Source organism: Dermacentor silvarum, chromosome 7 (genome assembly GCF_013339745.2).
Source record: "Dermacentor silvarum isolate Dsil-2018 chromosome 7, BIME_Dsil_1.4, whole genome shotgun sequence".
NCBI lineage: Eukaryota > Metazoa > Arthropoda > Arachnida > Ixodida > Ixodidae > Dermacentor > Dermacentor silvarum.
Window position 1 is genome coordinate 100,675,228 of NC_051160.1, and position 19,630 is coordinate 100,694,857.

At 47.4% G+C, this 19,630-nt stretch overlaps 2 protein-coding genes across 2 annotated transcripts in view; one reads left to right on the plus strand and one right to left on the minus strand.

Moving 5' to 3' along the window:
- LOC125947178 (uncharacterized) overlaps positions 1-365 on the plus strand; it is a 76,761-nt gene extending 76,396 nt beyond the window's left edge. Inside the window, exon 5 of the mRNA XM_049671563.1 lies at positions 215-365. Coding sequence (XP_049527520.1) covers positions 215-333 — 119 coding nt within the window. The 3' untranslated portion in view covers positions 334-365. The remainder of the gene's footprint in view (positions 1-214) is intronic.
- Positions 366-7,860: 7,495 nt separating this feature from the next.
- LOC119459035 (uncharacterized) overlaps positions 7,861-19,630 on the minus strand; it is a 100,005-nt gene continuing 88,235 nt past the window's right edge. Inside the window, exons 10-11 of the mRNA XM_049671081.1 lie at positions 18,677-18,720; positions 7,861-8,061 (exon numbers count right to left, since the gene is read on the minus strand). Of these exons, the coding sequence (XP_049527038.1) occupies positions 8,028-8,061; positions 18,677-18,720 (78 nt within the window). The 3' untranslated portion in view covers positions 7,861-8,027. The remainder of the gene's footprint in view (positions 8,062-18,676; positions 18,721-19,630) is intronic.

Genomic DNA, 19,630 nt, shown 5'->3' on the forward strand with positions numbered 1-19,630 from the left:
ACACGCTGATTGCTGGATGTATTTCTTAATTAGCCACAAATTACGCCGCATCACCTGCTACCCCGTGGCTGCCATCACGGACGGCATGTGTACGACGGAACTGAACTTTTTATTCAAAACCTGTATTTAAATAAAAATAGAATAACCTTCGAAAGAAACACCTCTTATGTTTACCAGGCGTAGGTAACATTGTTGCTAATATTTCTTTCTGCAGGCTTGGACGAAGACTGCTCCAATCGCATCAGCGACCGTCGCGATGCTCGGCAATGTGGCCTGGGACTTTACTGCAACAAACGCTACTGTACCTGCCAGAAGTACATCAGGGCGCCTTGATTTGTTCTAATTAGCGCAACGCACTACGTGTCCACTGCTTTGTTTTCCAAAATATGCCTGCTGAAGATTGCACGTACATCCTTATATAATTCGAGACCAATAGCACTTGCCGGTAGAATAAACAGTTGTGTTCATTGAGAAGGTGTACGCCAATTTCGTACACGTCGCGTGCTAAACTCACATCCTGTTGTAGGTATTTCCAGCCTGGCACATCATCACTGCGCTACATTCCAACAAGCTAAGCTTTCTTTTTAGACTTCTACTGGTTATTAACCCACGCCATGCTCCAGTTTTTCACATTGCTATTATTTTCTGTGGCATAATGCATACATTTTGTATGAATACAGGAACTAGTATGCCTCTAACATCGTAATTCCAGCTGCTTTTTTCTTCGTCGCATATTTTCTGTTTTGTTAAAGTATCAATGCCACGTCATACGATATTCCTCCTGCAGTCTTGGCAGTGGTGGTCGTTATCATGAATGTATCTCTAATCTTTCGAAATATTTGTTATATAACAAGCAGCATGCATAACGTTGCACTTGGGAACATCGAGAACAGCTTAACGGTGCGTCCACTTGGCTTTGTCACTTTTGCGGCCAGAGGCACGACGCGTCTCCGGATACCTTATAACCGTCAACACGGTGCTTGTATTGAGTCTGTTTTTTATTGAAATGGATGGTGTTATGTTTGTTGTATGCGTGATTCCAAAGAATGTAGACAATGTTCGCTTCACTTTGCTGAGTGATTGTAGCTTCGGCTATGAGCCATTGGTTTTTTTGCTTGCTTACGTGGGTATGAGCCATTGACACTAATAGTTTTCTGTAGACGGACGCGAAAAACATCCCGGGACCCTAGCTATATGCAGCTTCGCTGCAAAAATCTCGCTCAAAGCTAAACAACAGCAAAAACAGCATAGAATTGTAAGGGCAACGTCGAAAACAAACGATTAGAAGCAGCTTGCAACGATTTTCTTGTGCCTTTTTTATTTCTTCTGCGTCATTTATATATGTATATCAGCCTGTATTGCCAGAAAGCTCTCGCGCTAGCGTTGTTCGTAATAGTCTATTTCGGGCAATCCTCATACTGCCCATAATATAAACGAAGGTAAGAAAAACCTTACATGAAAAGTGTATTCAAAGAACTAAAGTTTTCGAAAGGTCAGCAAGCTTGCAATGCAGCAGCTGCAAAAACGAGTGCTGTAGTCGAGAACAGGCATGTAGAAACAGAGTGAAGATAGAGCTGGGAGGTGACAAAAGAAGAAGAGGTTGCGGGGGCTCGTTCTGTTGTTATTCTTTATTCTTATCCGTGTTCTAAACAAACCGAAGACGTATCGGTTCTGCGGTCTCAATTGTCCTTCCTAAATATGGTGCCATTATCAGGATACCCGAATACGCGACTCCTTCAACCCCCTTCACTTCAACGGGTTGAAGAACGGGACATTGGTGTCTTGCCTAACACCGAACCATCATGCGCGGGATGGACGACGACCTAAGATCGTTGGTGACGTAGCTACGAAGGCAACACGACTTTAAACATCAACTGACAGGTTCTGTCCAATAAGCGCAAGACGCCTAATGCAAATGTCTCAACGCTTACCAGCCTAATTGAAACGAGATTTCAGAAGACGCCGACAGAGCGCAATTAACGATGCCTCGAAACCAGATGAAGAGCGTGTCACAGACATAACACCAGGTCAACGCCTAGATAGAATTGCTCACCTAACCGGAATACGCGGAAAGAGAATTTGAAAGAGTTTTGTACTATGAGATGAAGATTGTCGCCGCAACGACCAAGTTAGAAGAATTAATCCTCCTTCTTCTTTCTGGGGTTTTACGTGCCAGAACCAGTTCCAATTATGAGGCGCGCCGTAGTGCAGTGCTCCGGATTAATTTTCACCACCTGAGTTGGAGCAAGTGGCACAGCAAACAACAGAAATATAGTGCCGGAACAAGTGAGCACACCGCAAGGTACTAACACGACTGCAAGAGCTAGATAAGTTACCAAGGCTTCAGATGAATAAGTTTGATGGGAAAAGAACAGCGTGGCCGATGCTTCGGCATCAGTTGGAGACGTCGGTGCACAACAGCATGAGCATGCTGAAGACTCAGAAATTTAATTACATTCTCGTTTCCCGCAGCGGAGAGGCAGCGTCTCTAATAGAACGATTACAGTTCTCCGAGAAAAATTATGAGCATGCATGCATGAATTACGAGCATGCATCTTTCGATAATAAGATAATTACCTACCTGAAGAAACTCGCCAGCGTAGAAGCAGTGAGGAGTTCCAAAGATGTAGCTAGCTTGAAGAAAAGTTGCCAGTGTACACATGAGTGTTGCAGTCACTAGGAATAGCAATGGTCGGTTACTCCACAGTTATAGTGCCTGTCATGAAAACTGCACTACCGGAGGACATGAGGATGGAAATGAAGATGAAAGAAATGAATTAAGGCACACGCAACAGATCAGCAACGTTGGGGTCAAACTTAACATCAGCAGAGAGCATGCGTAACCTGGAAGAAATTATGGAGTTTTTGAACATCCATATTCTTAGTAGAGAAGAGAGACGCGTGGAGAATAGGACGCGAATGAGTCCCCACGTAGTCGGAGACGAACAAGGCTGTCGACGCTTTTTTTTATTTATCATCAGTTTATTTTCGTACATGGTTAAAGAACGTTGCTTAAAAAGCGCATTTTCCGCGAGATGACTCGGCATTACACTAAACATTGCAGAAGAAGCATAACGTTGGAGCAGAACAAAGCAGCTTTTCAGCGGCAGAGAAGATGTTTCAGATGCAGGAGACCTTGTCACACGGCGAAGACACTCCGCGCCAACGTGCGTTGCAAGGCATGCAAAGGAAGGCATGTGACATCCATGTGTCGACCACGCACATCCAGATCATCGACTCAACGGTCAAGTGGCGGTAGCGGGCGCCTACATACGAGCGCTCAAGTTGAGCGCTCGAATGTATAGAAAAGCCCAATGCATGGGCTTGTCTCGTGGCAGGAAAATAGCACGCGCCTTCTTTTGAGTGAGGCTGGGATGAAAAATCCGTCCAGAATGTACATCGAAGAAAACAAATAAAAAGTAAGCAGATTGGTAATAAACTGAGTATATATACAAGGTGTATAATTTTAGCTCCACCAAATTTTTTTTAATTGCCTGTGACAGATAGAACACTTGTAATCCTTGATCTACGCTAGTCGATGAGGCTGCCATTACCTCCACGAGAATATAAAAACGCCTAATTAAATAATTAAATAGTTACGCCAATTAACTTTTCAATGAATTATTTACGGCACATCTTTCAATCTAAGAATTATAGCCGCTGAGTTCGCAAGGCATATCCACTTGGAACGAATTCTCAGGACTAAGCCAGTTTTGAGATATTAATTTTCAAAGTGTCCGACGAAATGCATGGGCGTTCCACTTAACTTTTATTGCTATACCAATTAAATGGACACTCTAAGCGGATTTTTGCGTCGGCGTCGTCGTCGTCATCGCCGTGAGGTTCCGTATACAGTCTAACGGCGATGAAATCGTCGCCGCGCGGCGTATGCTGTATGTACGAGTGAAGGATGAGGAAGAAACTATAAGGCCAGCACTAAGGCCCAGTAATGAAGAGCGCTTGCTTCGCTAAGGCCCGCTGATGATCAGTGAAAGCGTGCGAGGTACGCGCGCTTTGACGGGGAGCGAACGCACGGCGGAGGGCAAACAGGACTTCTTCCGACGCGCGAAAGGCCGTGGGAGCACGGGGGAAAAAAACGTTGCGAGGCGAGAAGGTTGTAAAGACTTCCGACGCTGCTCGACGAATGCCCCGTTGTGACCTTTTCGACCACCTCCGAGCCGCCCCCAGAGGCACCGGCAACAGTCACCAACGTCGCGCGCGTTCGGTGCGAACGCGGGCAAAACGCTGACGGCGTCAACAGTTCTGCGCGTTGCTGGTGCTGCTACATGTCCAAGTTTATACAGCTGATAAAACTACTATCCTTACTCCGTGTAGCTCTCTACTAATTTGGTATCGCAATTGATGCTTCGCCTTTCGGCTGAAACTGCGACAATTTTTTAGGAGAACGCTGTTTTATGCATTGAAGCACAAAGTTAACTGGAACGCCCATGCATTTCTTCGGACGCTTTAAAAATTACATATCACTAAACTGGTTCAGTCCTGGGAATCGGTTCCAACTGGATACGCCTTGCGAACTCAGCGGCTATAATTCATAAACTGCAAGATGTGCCGTAAAGTAATTATATTAGAAGTAATTAGCTCGATTATGGTAATTATTCAAGTAGACATTTTGATTTCTCGTGGAAGTAAGGTGTGCCTTTTTGAGTAGTTTAGATCAAGGATTACAATGTTGCTACCTGCCCCGGGCAATTTTTCACATTTGTGGTGCAGCTAAATGAAAACACCCTGTATATATATATATATATATATATATATAATAGTTGGGTGCTGAGCGAAACGTCAAGACAAGGTGTTGTAAGTCTGTACTCGTATTGCCTGATCTTGCCCGGCCTTCTCGTGCTGTCCCCAAATGTTCTCCTCAAATGTCGGCCCTCCGCAAAAAATGCAGCACAACCAAAAACACAGATAGGTTCTCGCGGTAACGAGGCAGGGCGAGACACAACTGTATCAGTAGAATATACGTCACGATCAGGCGATAAAAAACTGTCAGCCCTTCCACTGGGATGGAGATGGAAGGCCAGCGAACCTCTTCTATGGTAGCAATAATGTATTTTCAATTATGACTATTAAGATGTGATGATGTAATTGGATATTTGAACTATTAAAGAATGACAAATATATATGATCCGGTGGTTTCATTTTTTTTAGTGACCCACTTATGTACCCACGATTGATAGGAGGTCCCCCTGGCAGTTTCTTACTCTGGGACCTCCTGATGCTGTGTAATATGTAAGCCCGTTTTTTGTACATGCAATGACAAAAAATAAACTTGAACTTGGAACAGGGACCATGGCCTTATAGTCGCTACGGTACACCACCGTAGGGTGTAGGCGAAGGTTGGCACGTTATTCATAAACACGTCACCAACGCCGCGCGTGTTCGGTGCGAACACGGGCAAAACGCCGCCGCCATCGAAAACAGTTGTGGACGTTGTTTGTGTGACCGCACACAACCGCTGTCAAAATGCTGGGTACGTGACGGAACGGCTAAACGCTGTTGTCGACACTGTTAGGCGAGAGGCGGGCGACAGCCCAGAGAGAGTCTGCGGCACAGGCGGCAGAGGCCGGCAGGGCTGCGCGCATGCGCCGCAGTGGGAGAGCGGGCACGCACACGCACAGTCTAGGGTGCCTCGATGCCCTCCTCGCCCACCATTTCCCTTCCACTGGGAAGTCGCCTTTGCTCTCCACCGTGCGTTCGCTCCCCGTCACCCCGTGAAAACGCGCGTCCCTCGCCCTCGCGGGCACATACACTCATGCCTCACATACGACCACACAGCACAGCACACACATCGTCAGTCACAGTCCGTCACTCTTGCGTGGTACGTGACATCACTGTCACAACCGCTTGTCCAAGCCCGTTTATTTTAAAAACCATAGTCTCTTCGTCGCCTTATATACTCGCACATACAGCATACGGCCAATTAGTTTTTTTGATGCAAGCATCTTATGCTCGGGGCTATGTCACTCCCTCCCTCCGCCGTGCGGCGTCCACTTCCGGTTCCACTTCCGGTTCCGGTTCCGGAAGCCAGCTTCCGGCTTCCGGAGAACACTTCCGGCGTTTTGCCCGAATGATCCCCAGGTGCTTCGCCCACTCATCATCATTCACTTCGTCCTCTCATTCTCCTCCCGCAACGCCGCCAGGGTCAGCGCCGTGGTCAGCGCCGCGGAGCAGAGGGCTCGAGCCACTGCCACGAAACGGCAGCGGCGACAGGCCGATCTGAAAACTAATGGGAACTTGAGTCGACCCCATGGCTGCTTCGCGTACTACTCAGGGTTCCCCTACGGGAAGATGGTGTATTTTTTTTTATTGCCGGACGCGACCATCCAAGAATCAGCCCTTAAAAGCTTCGCTGTAAAAAGGCATACCGCTTCAGGATCGCAGAGAATGCTCCTGTCTATAGTTCAACTTTCTGGTATGTCATGCAGCTTGATACAAGGAAGGAAGGAAAGAGTGGAGAAGGAAAGGCAGGGAGGTTAACCAGTTCAGCACAACCGATTTGCTACCCTACACATGGGAGCGGGATGAGGGGGAATGAAAGATGGGGAGGAGAGAGAGAGAGGGCACACAGCACAGCACACACATCGTCAGTCACAGTCCGTCACTCTTGCGTGGTACGTGACATCACTGTCACAGCCGCTTGTCCAAGCCCGTTTCTTTTAAAAACCGAAGTAGTCCCTTCGTCGCCTTCAGCTGCGATGTCTTCTGTCGACGACATGTGAGGATCACTTCAACTGACATTGGTCTGTTGTCAAGGTGCGCTAGAACGGACGCCAGGGACTGTCTCTGAGCATTATATTCAGGACAGTCGCATAGAATGTGTTCTAGCGTCTCCTCGCAAAGACAGGCATTGCAAAGAGCGTTGTCGGCCATTCGAATCAGAAATGAATAAGATTTAGTGAATGCCACCCCTAGCCATAAGCGATAAAGCATAGTGGCCTCTCTTCGGCGGAGTCCAGTTGGCATACAGAGATGCATCAAAGAGGGCAGGTGGTATTGACGATTGCTCCAGTTGGTCTGGCCGCTTGGTGTGCACCATAAAGAGAGCGTGATCTCCTTTGCAAGCACTCGAAGTCTGCTGGCTGCGTCGGACCGTGAGAGTGGTATGACCTCTTCCTGTGTGTCGTCAAGAGCTGCCCGAGCGGCATTATCGGCGTCTTCGTTCCCTATGACACCGTAGTGACTTGGAAGCCACTGAAATTCCACGTGGTGTCCTTTCTCATGTGATGTATGGAGTAGGTATATAATATCGAATACGAGCGGTTCGTATGGCCCGTGACGCAGAGCGTTCCCCAAGGCGGTGCTCTCAGCCCGACTCTATTCAACCTCGCTCTTCTTGGACTTCCTGAATACTTACCACCATCAAGATTTCAATATACGAAGACGACATCTGTGTCTGGACTTCGGCAGTCACACGTCCACAGATACGTGCGCGGCTTCAAAGAGCAGCAACTTTGACAGCGAGCTACTTGTGTAAACAAGGTCTCAGCATATCACCAGAAGAATGCGCAATAGTGGCATTTACTCGCTTGACACAAGTTTTATTAAGTGGGTGGTGGGCCAAAATTACTGCGAGTAATACGCCTTTTAACCAAGCATCTGAGTAGATTTCGTAGGCATTTTTCTGTGAAAATTGGAAAAAATGTATTTAACACGGAAGGAAAAAATAATTTCTTTACACGTAGATCACCCGCGCGATCCACAAATATAGACTACAAAATGTACGTGCGTTTTTCTCTGCAGCGGTCGGGCTGTGCTGCCACTAAAGAGATCAATATCTATTCGGACAACAAAGATATTCGAGGTCTCACAGAAATTGCCAAAGGGCTCTCGGACAGCAGCTGCAGTTGTTGGGCACTATATATTTTTGTAACTACAATGCTTCAATCGGCACGGTTAGTTCCGGGCTGGGTCTTCAGTGCTTGCTGCAAAGCTGAGGAATCGGACCCCGACAGGAACAGCTATCTCAGGTTCGAGCAACCACTGCGAGATGCTTCAAGTATTTCAGCTCAACGTCTCGTATCAGCGCCTGGTCGTGGTCTCCTGGGCAGAGAAACCAAGTAAACGGGTGGTAAAGCCCAGCTCTAGAAACAGTAAGGCCACTAGAAGAACTAAGAGCTTCACGAACATTGACATTAAAAACAGTCCTTCTGCAAGAAGCATTTACCTTTAATTAAAAGAAGGCTTGCCATCGGTGGATGTAAAACTGTGAGCATTACTGCTTCACGGCACTCAGCCGACCGGCATCATCGCATAATATTTACAGAGTTACACAAAATTTTCCGCCATACCACACCTCACTACGACCTCAGCCGCAGTGCTTTTCAAACAGCGTTGATCACGTAACTAAGGTCGGAGTTGATTCACATTACACGAAGTATTTCTCCCTGTAATTATTTCCTCATTCTTCCCAGGAATGGAACCGCCTCCCGCCAAGTCTCATAGATTTCACCGATAACAAACGTTTTTTTAAATACAATAGCTAATATTGTATTGACCCTTTTCGCGGAAAATTTTGTTCTCGAGAAACGAGATGGCGCTTTCGGCGGCGCGCCATCCGTTGCCTCAGCGAAAGCGCGTGAATAGGAAACCATTACCGCTTCTGCTCTGTTTCTGTGCGATCAGCTGTCAGAAATGCAACTGGGTTTTCGATCGCGCACTGTGCTCAATTCACGCTGCAAAATGTAGAGCGGTGAATGAAGACGTGTGCAGTAGTTGACTGCAAAAATACTGACTGGAATATTAAGAAATGAAATGAGTGTGTGTGCACAAGTTCACGGACCGTTGCTACATACGGACAGCCTGTGTTGCCGGCCCTTCTCGATGTACGACTTTCCTTGTGGACAAAAAAAATTTCACTCATCCGCCAGCGTTGTATCGCTAACCTCCAGAGAAAAGACTTCAACACCGGAACGTCGGCAAGAGTGAGTAACGCTCGTTAAACAATGACAAAGGGAGTAGCACCGCCTCCTGGCATAGTAAGTTTTCCACGCGTTATCTACACACATCGACCCCAACTCACAGGCAAGCTTACGTACACTCTATCGCCAACGTATTAAGAATGTGTGAATGGACGAACACTTGAATCAGTACACCAAAGCATGCGTGACAACGACTACATTGACAGCACATGAATGGTCGAAGCTGAATGTTTCGTGATGGACCACAGGAGTAAGCGAGTTACTAGCGATATTACATCTTTGCTACACGCTATTAGTACAGAACAGCTACGTTCCAAGCCTTGTGTGCAGCAAGACTGAATCTATTGCAACTGAGCACACCTGCGAGCGATTAGGCAGAAAATAATCAGGTAGTAACCGGCACAGACGCACGTCACTGAGTCAGAAACGTGACTAACAAGCTGCTTCAGAGTATTTTCCAAATAAAGAGCGAATAGCAAAACACACTGATCCTGATTCAATTCATAAGCGGGAAACTTGGATAGCTTGGAATACATTTTTAGCCTTGTTTTTAGAACAAGCACCGTATACGCTGCTCGCGCCGTTTGGGCAAAGCTTAATGAGCTTAATGAGTCCTCTGAAGCTGTCGCCAAAGCTTCGTGTCGGCCACTCAGTCAGCGACTACGATATCTTCCGAAACCGAGGTTTCCTGAGACGCTCCGGGCGTCATGTACACCCATTGTAAACACGGAGGTAACGGAGGCAGCTGAGGCAAGCAATGGACGCGTCACCACGTGATCAAATATGGCAGCGCCCACGGGATCGCCGCGAAAAGGGTCAATAATCAGAAGTAGCTTTATATCATTAGCACTACTCGACGTATTAGTTATATCTTAATGATCTCTTTAAAATCAGGTGGCCCTGTGTGCATAATGTACAAAAAAATAAATAATCCGCTACTGACACATACTCGTCACTAGTCGCAATGCAAGGAGGACGCAAGTGCGCATGCTACCGCAAATTGAAAGCCATGAAACAATGTCTCGAGATGATCTTCATACTTTCTTTCCTCTCACAAGTGCACACGTTGTAACTTGAAACCGGAGACACTAAACCTTAGGTAGACAAGTCGGAGACCAAAGTAAAGGGGAAGCCAGATTTTTAAGAGGAGCAAGACACTTCTTCAAAATCTTTCAAGGAACAAGATTGAGCAATTTGAGTACTCATGTCAGCGTCTGACGTCATTGATGTTCGACTGCGGTCAATGTCTGCGCGCCCAGTGCGGTGCAACTCGGCAAGCAGAGTTGAGGTGTGCCGAGAGGGCCGGCCGTTGAGAGGAACAACGCTGAAGACGGTGTCGTCGAACGGCGTGCAACGGTGGCAGTGGCGGGAAACGGCGATTATTGCTGTGCCTTGTTGCCCTTGCTGATTCATGCTGCGTCACTATTTCAGGTGCTGGTACGGCTGTGCAGTACGGCTGTGGTTGTAGTGTGACGGCCAGCAACACCCTGGTCTTGAGATGGCATGGTCAGTCCTACCATGGGTTTATCCTGAATAGCGACTTTTTTTTTTTGGGGGGGGGGGGGGGGGGACGTGTTTCCAGTACGCAGGAGGGTGTGGATACGAACTAATTGGTTATATTGTGTATGAGTGACAGGAGGGTGGGGGGAGGTGCAAGGGGCTAGCGCTCTTTTTACCACGTTGTTTTATTAAAATAAGTCTGAAGGCTTATTTTCCAACAAATGGTGACGGAAAAGCTGCTAATTGCCAGAAGTACACTAAATAACATAACAATCCAGCATATTAAATCACATGTTACAATGGAGTTCGCCGTTGTTGGTGCATGTCAAGCTGATGTTGGTGCGCAAAAGCAAATACTACAACGAAGGTGGAGACAGACGCCACAGACAGGCGGGCACGAACGAACGCTGTATAGAAGGCCAAAATGTGTGCCTCCGTTTGGCGGGATAATAAATTCAAAACTATATTCAAACACCCCTATCCTTCTGTCACCACATTTGAAAATTGCAAGAACATCAGGGACAGCGTTTAGAGTTTTCATTTGATTGCACAAAGCTTAATTGTTTCTATGCAGAACAAAGTGGAGCAAGTTGTCAATCTACAAGTCTTCATAGAACAAAGTTCAGACGTTTTCAAAACTAAGTGCGATATCATGTTGCACGTGAAAAAAAAACTAAGCACAATAAACACGGAGCTGCCATATACCTTAAACAACACAATTAAGATATAACTAAGAAGAAAAAGTATATATGCGCACCATGTCTGCTACAATCCGGTACATACAATATCCCAAGAAACTACTAGGTCAACCATGGCTGCCACATTCCAGAAAAAATAATTAAAAAGAACTGGGACTACACCAACTATTCAGTAGCACCGTGTCACCTTGCACGTATCTACAATACCCGACATGGTTTCTTCGGCCCAGATCATGTAGGCTCGGTCCACCATAATTCGCAAGTAACATATACCTGTTATTTGAATTATGTCTGTTTTCCTCAATTCACCACTATTATAAAGCTTCTTCGTCCACAGCATTATAGAGCATTGTAGCGGTGCGGCTATCGCCTCCAGAGCCGGTGAAGAAGAACATGGATGACGTGCATGTAGCGCGAGAAAAAGAACACGCTAGCGCTCTCTACCTGAGCGGCCGCGGTAGCTGCCACTCCCGAGATCCCGCGGCACCATGGCTGGCCGATCTAAATTAATTGTGGCCAAGGCTACCTCTTATCGCCGCATCCCACAAATTGGTGACACCGGACGGCGCAGTCCAGTCATACCAGCCTCAAAGCAGTGACTCTACCAAGGCGAGAGTGACGTGGCCCCACGTGGTCCGGCAGACGTCCCGCGGTTGTAGCGTGTCCTGGAATTCTACATCGATATGCCGGACTTCTGGTTCATCCAGCTGGATAGCCACTTCCGTATCAACCAGCTTCCAGGCACCGGCTGCCACCACCCTGCCCCGACTTCTACAAGGACTTGCGGGCAGCCGTCCTTGCTCACTACGCCACCTCCAGCGCTCATACACAACAGCTCTCGCTATTTCAACCATCGCGTCATTCCGCGTCTTCTCGTCCCACATCGCCTGGGCCTACCCTTGCTGATCGTCAGCACACGCCGGCCCCATCATAACACCTCCACTCGGTCGTGAGTCTCCTCCTCATCTCAAAGGCAGCTGCGCGACGACTCTTTCCAAGGAATTCACTAGGGCAAACGCAAGCGCTTTCTGCTTTTCTACAGCCCTCCACTCTCTTTCCATGCACCTTACCGCACGCTCTCTGCTTACCGTTTGGGGCCTTCTCATTCATCACCGATTCACAGGCTCTCCCACCGGCTCCACTAGGTGCAGATTTCACTCCCGCAGGCACGGCGACGCCATAAGCCCAACCTGCGCGATGCCTTCAGCGACAACCGCAACCCTGATGCTGTGTGCATTCGAGATTTCGCCGCAAGCAGCAGCAGTCGAGCCTCCCGATGTTCTGTGCTCGCACATTCCGCGGATGCATGACCTACTGAAGGTTTTCAGGATCAGCTCTACCATCTGGCTTCTTCAGCTCGAGAATTGCTTCTACTCGAACAACGTGATTGAGCAACCCTTGCGCTACCTCCACGCAATTCGCGAGATGCCAGACGGTCTTCTTTCGTAGATCCGACTTCTACCAGGACCGGGCATCTACGAGAACCTGAGGCAGGTATTGATTTCGCACTACGGCATCACTGTGGCTTCGCCTTGCTCACAACCTAAGCTGCCGGTGCTGCCTGGTACATCTGTCACGGATTTTCGTGACCCCGATACAACCAATGACAACAGCATCTGCTTTCCGTAGCCCCTCTGACGAAAGCCCTGCCAAATTACGCAACAAACGAGCAGCGCTCGAACACAGAATACGGTGAGCTTCCGCACCGCCTTTCTCCCTCGCGTGCGTGAGATTGAGCCGCAATCGTCGGCTGACCCTCGAGAGATTTCACTCGCACATAAAGCGTATGAAACGCGGCGACCATGTTATCGTGTTTGGACTTTATACGGAACATCACGGCGACGGCAGAAATGCACTTGTAGTGTCCATATGGCTGCTGTCGCAATAAAACACCGTTATCTTCTTTGTTATCAGCTTCAATGAACATACTGCTTCTTCCCGTAGTAACTGCTGCCGCTGAAAGAAGCTTTTCCACCATGAACAGGATCTTGCATCACATAGATGTCGCATGACGCCGGTCCATGTCGACGCGCTGGCGAAATTTCTGTTGAAGCTCCAAGTATCCCCAATATTACGAACGCAACAAACGAAGAAAAGGAGGAATATTTGCAGTAGGTCGCCTTGAAAAAGATAAGTCCACTTGTCGAAACGTTGGCTCCTGCTCTCACCTCGTTCTCGTGTTTCTCATTACCATTATATGTGAAATTCAACAAGCAGACCTTTTAACTCAAAATAGCATAACACGCTCTAAGAATAACACGTAGCATAGGCATAGAAGGCAGGACGCTATCTTCTTGTGGTCGTAGTTGGTGCGCTTGTAAATTAGACCAACAGCAGCACGAACACATATCCAAAATGCGTGTATTCATGTCCAGTATTCGCCCTTTCGGTACACGTCACTAATGCTCATGACCCCGATATACCATAAATATCAAACTCGCTGCTGTGTTTTGTCCTCCTCGGGGAGGGGAGAAACTTCGTAAGCACTTCATTTGAATGCTTTCAAGAGGTCGAAAACGAGTGTTTAGCATTTTTCTATTAGCCCCTACTTTATAACAATTTTCAATCGAAATGTTTGCGTACGCTGGAAAGTGCCCAGGCACAGATGCTGAAAACATGTCTCGGCGTTCGACATTGCACCTCAACCTACGGAACAATTGAGGAGGCTCACGTCACCCCTTTACCTGTCTATCTACGATGCCAACCTCTTCGAGTATTTCTGCGACTGCTGTGCCGTCATGGATGCCACCCCTTATCGACACTTTCTGACATACGGCCGGACTGCACTTTTTCAAGAGCCATTGAATGCCAAGAATCTGCCATACCATCATACTTTGCCTCTGCTGACCTTCCTTGTATGTCCCCATGGGTAATGTCCAAAATACGGGTACGTCTATCTATTCCCGGAATTTCTAAAAAATTGCGAATACCTACCGTCGGCCTCAGACATTTAACCCTTGATTATATGTCGAAGGAATATGACTCCTCGGTGAATGTGTATACAGACGGATCGTTCTCGTTGTATGCGTCTGGTGCGGCTTTCGTCGTGCCTGCGCATCAAGTCATTCGACGGTTTCGTCTGTGTAACAAGACGACTACAACATCTACGCAACTAGTGGCAATCAGAGAGGCCGTTCAACATATTTTGCGACAGCCTCCTCAACTATGGACAGTCTTCAGTGACGAAAAATTGGCTCTGCAACTACTTAAAGGGTGTTGAAAGAAAGCGCTTACAGAGTGTTGGCTCGTCGAACTGCCGAGCTCTACACTTTAGCACAAGAAAACGGCCACCACATAACATTTCAGTGGGTTCCTAGTCACTGTGGTATACACGGCAACGAACTGGCCGATGCCGAAGCGAAGAAAGCACTCGAAAAACCAGAGTCAATGCTTGCAATTCCTTTTTCAAGAGCGGACGCCAACTGCCTCCTATCCAGTGTCATCCGAAAATTGACAGAAAAGCACTAGGGCAATCCGGGTAATCGACACAGACGACTACAGAGATTGGACCCTACCATGAAATTTAGGCTCCCACCGAAAATTCAACGCAGCTGTGCCAGTCTTCTACACACACTAAGGCTGGGGGTAGCGTTTACACGCGGATACGTGCACCTCATGCGACGCATCGAATCTCCAGACTGTGAGTTGTGCCATGTAAATGAGACTATAGGTCATGTGCTTTGTGACTGCCCTAAGTACGTGGAAGAGCGTCAAAAGTTGAACAATGACCTTACGCGTCTCGGCAGCCCACCGTTGTCAGAAGACGTTATTTTAGACCCTTGACCAGACGCTCAATCGAGTTACAAGGCCATCCAGGTGTTACTGAACTTTTTAAAAAGTACGGGCCTGGAATGTAGGCTTCGAGCATGCTAAATTGCTCGCGATATGTTTAACATCCTCCTTCTCTCGTCATCCTCACCCATCATGCCCCTCTTTTTTCCCTCTTCCCTTTCCCCCAACGCCGAGTAGCTGGCTAGAGGAATTTACCTCAGGCCGACCTCCCTGCATTTCGTATCATTAAACTTCTTTCTCTCTCTCTCTCTCTCAATCGAAATATCGGGTTTTACGTGCTAAAACGACGATATGATTAGGACACACGCTGTAGTGTGGGACTCCGGATTAATGTTGGCCACCAGGGGATCTTTAACGTCCCCCAAACCATAATAATTCAAACGTTGCGTCCGTATCACCCCCAATATTCCACGTTTCCTCACAATATAAGCTGCGCGTGTAATCGTACCTTTTTTTTAGAAAAGGGCATGTCAGCAGCGGTTGACATCAAAGACGGACAATGTCTTCTTCTGCGTATTAGTGTAGCATATGTGCTATGTTCTTTAGACTGCGCCAGCTTCGGTATCGCCCACATTTTTGGACTGCACTACTCCTGGATTGGTCCATGTGTTTTCTTTTTTTGAGTAACACCGCACTTCCAGTAACGGTTTAAGCCGCCCGCAGTTGAACAAACGCATTCGGGTTTAAATTCGGCCCTTTCGCGCTAATTAGGCATTATTACGGCGCAGTACATAACTCGGCGCTAACTTGGTGTGTCGTTTTGTTGCAAGCTTCTTTTTGACGCCCTTTTTGTTGTCCTGCATGCACTAGAAGACCTCAAACCTCCTTATTTTGACGAAAGTGTGGAGGACGTGCCAGCCAAGATACCCAGATCCTACGAATTCCAAATCGATCTGAAGTATCCAAACAACAGCTTGTCTTCAAAACTCAGGTAGAACAAATCCCTGTGTATATCATTGTAATCGAAGCATTCTTTGTTCTCAGTAACGGTACACAGAAACACAACTCATGGTATGCACACTGTGCTGATTCCCTCATTTACATATTACGACTTTCATATGGCTTCGGATCCTGGCGTGATTGGGAATAACATCGCACTGTAGACGGCAGAGTATAATAAGAAGCATACTGAACGGCTTCCTTGTTGACAATTCCATTGGCAAACATGTGATTGATATGTCTGCCAACTCTCGATGTTAGTACCGTGTCGTGTAATGCCGGCGAGCAGTTGGAAAACGCCGCTGCTCTTGCTACTGCCGATAGCACCCATGCTCATGATGCCCGTGTGTTTACATTGCTTGATACCTTGTGCATGCGTTATAACTCACGTGACAGTACTAAGAACACATATACTGCACAAGCTTTAGTGAAACACCACAGTAGATAGGGGCTGATTAGATATTCATGAGAGCTAAGGTTGTTTAGATTGTGCAAGATGTGTTGTACGAATTGTGTGCAATATAAGCCCATATAAGATTTCACCATCTGTCCCACCTAGCGTGGGTCAAACTGCTTAAAAAAGGGACTCCCTGATACAACGATGCGGCCGACAGTGTTTTGTTGGTAGTCGCCTGGCGAAATCTAGGCTGGCCCGCTCGTTCCACACGCTGGACTGTAGGAATCTCAAAAGAGATTTCAAAGTATCAACACTATAATCAATGGATGACAGCGTAAAAGTGACAGGGCCATGGTGTAGCTGTGGGCTACTGCTACGAGCAAGCAACCTCGTCACGCTGTTTGCTACAGCATTGCGAACCGTCTATAGACGGCTGTAAAAGATACGAGTGAAGCCGGAAAAAAATAGGGGCAGCCTCACACTACTGGTGCGAAGACTGGGCAAACAGCGAAGCAGGCAACCCCACCTAGATTCATCTCGGTTCGGCGTAGTTTTTGCGAGGTTATGCTTCGAGACTCGGCCACGTTTTGCGCACTATCACCCCGGAATCATCGACAGCCCAAGGAGCAACGAACACTCGGTCATTAAAGTATCTGGACGCTTCTGGACACTCAAACACTTTTGCTCGGTTCCGCGGGCCCGTAACTCCGGATCTTCTGCGAATCACCGACGTTTCGCCGCCGCTTAGGCGGCGCGATACTCGAGATTGGACCGAAGTCGTCTCACTCGCTCTCGAGTAGCGGCGCGACGGGTTTCGCACCGCGCTTCCTCTTTTTCGGGAGTGCCTCTCTTCTTCGGCCGCCCCAACTTAGCCGCGATGTGCTCGGCGCGGAGACGGCGGAGCTTTAGTGTCTCCACGGTTGCGACGCGGAGCTACATGTCCCGTGGGTTGGCGGAGAGACGTCATGGCTTACCTTCGTGTCTGCGCAGCCGCGGCAACCACTCCGCACGGCGCGGTGACATCATGTCTCGGAAAAGCTAAAGCGAAGCAATGCGGCGCGCTCGGTGACGTCACGGCTCACGCCGCTGTGGCGAGGCTCGGCGCGGTCTGCGCAGCTGAGGTGAAGCGTTGCTAGGCGACGCATGGTGACGTCGTCGCCAGGTGGAGGTTTTGCACAGGGGCATGTGCCATTGCCCTTGGACCCTTTCTGCACAACTTCAAGGATCGGCCCACAGTTTTTGGCTGCACTACGCGGCCTAACCAAGAGCTTGAACAGCTCCGCTGTGAAAAGGCAGCAAGCAGCGGTTGCTTGCTAAAAGCTGAAGACAGCAGCTCTGCCGAAACTCATGCTTCTGCCTTGAATTTGCATTCGTTTTTCGCCTTTTGCGCCACAACATTAAGACTCGGGAACCAACACTGGGGAAAATTTAGAGCTGAAAAGGGTTGAACATGCTTTCTTCAAATACGATGCACAATTTCACATTCGAGCTTATACAGTTATTCGAGTAATTTTAAATTTAGGCAAATAATTTTGACTAATGAGATTATTATTGATAACAGAAATATTCACCAGTGTGTTCATGGTGACTGCTAACAAAACACCGTTGGCCCCATCGTCGTATCTCGTAGCCATTTTTGTGACTTGGCCCACGTTAGCTGGGACACGCGGTATGTTTATTGTAGCCCAATTTCTATGGATTGTGGGAGCGCGGAATTTTCCAGTCAGTATGCACCTGCGCCGTCGGTATTGGTTAGAAACGAATGCTTGGCGGAGGGGGCCCAAGAAAGCTTCGTTTTTTTTTACTTCTAGTAAGCTATTTAAATATACAATAAATAATTACATTCCACGTAAGCTGTTCAAATAAAGTCGTCAATGACGCGGATAGCGAAAAGAAGGTAAAACTAAAATAGAAGGTAAAAATAGCGGTAATTGTCGAATATAGATTCCAAAAAGATTGTGTCGAAAAACGTTCTTTGCGCTGCCTACATGCGGCCGCTTCAGATTTGTTATAGGGAGTCGTGACGTGACCTCACATACGCCCTATTGTTGACTGCTTCAGAGCTTGCACTGTGCTGCTAGAAAAAAGCGAATCAATATAACGCGTAGACTTTCACCGTGCTGACTGTACAACAATATGCCGGTATGGATGTGGTCATTGCATGCCCGCTACACCTTTTTCATGCTTAGGTGAATCCACTTTGAGCATAAATAAAGCTTCGCAATATAATTGTAAAGCATGCTCTCTCTGGATGAAAAGGCGTTGAAATTGCGTCAACACAGCACTATACTGGTGTCTATTTTAGCTCTTTCATCTACTAAAACATGTTCTTTTGCAACAACCTATGATTTGGCCGCCGTGAAATAGTTGCGAAAGCGACCATCATCAACAAAAAGAAAGATGTTTCTTACGCAGGATGTTTGACCCAGTCGGTGCATCTGCCATTGTAACACGCCTGCAAAACAACATGTGGTTGGTGAGACATTGTATTCAGCGTAGAAGGCTACAGTGCTGAACCGATGAAGACGAAGACAAGAGAGGCACACAAAGTACACAGACACAGCGCTGACTTTCAAAAAGAATGTTTATTTTGCTGGTGCACAGCTAGTTTTATAGTAAACACTTCACAAAAAAAAGCAAGATCACACATGCGCAGAGAACCTGCTCATAAGGCTATCGCATCCTAGCTAGGAAGGTCAGGTTTTTTTTCATACAACGGTATCGATGGACAACTCACGCACTTATTTCACGCACGTGCAATTGCGGCAGCCTCGATAATTTTTTTTACTAGAATAGATTTACTCCTAGATACAATCTTACATTTCTTGAAGACAGGTTTGCACCCACAGTCGCGACAGTGCACGCCTAGATGATTTTGAATTGTGTTGTAAACATTGTTGTGGTGTTCCCTTAGCCGATCGTTAATGCATCGGTCGGTTTGCCCGATGTAGACTTTACCACATGAGACAGGTATCAAGGTCCATCTAAATAGGTCGCGAAGCTTGGAACGAAAAGCGTGCCATAACCTATCGCCAGAGATATCAGTTAGTGGTGCACGATTGAAGCACGACTAGGTGAGGGGGGGGGGGGGTGAACACTGAAGTTTGAAGTTTAAAGTTTATTGCAGGCAACCAATAAAATATGTACGCACATATATGTATATATACACACACATACAGTTGCCTAGGGGACCGCCGAAAAGGCAAAAATGCCTGACAGGGCGCCTGCCCCCCGAAAACCCAAGTTCATCCCCATAAACACACAATGCTCAGTATTACTGAAACTAGGAAACCTATGGGAAAAAAAATTTCGAAAATTTTTATCAGAATGCTGTCATACGAGTCCAAATTACGTTTCAAATATTT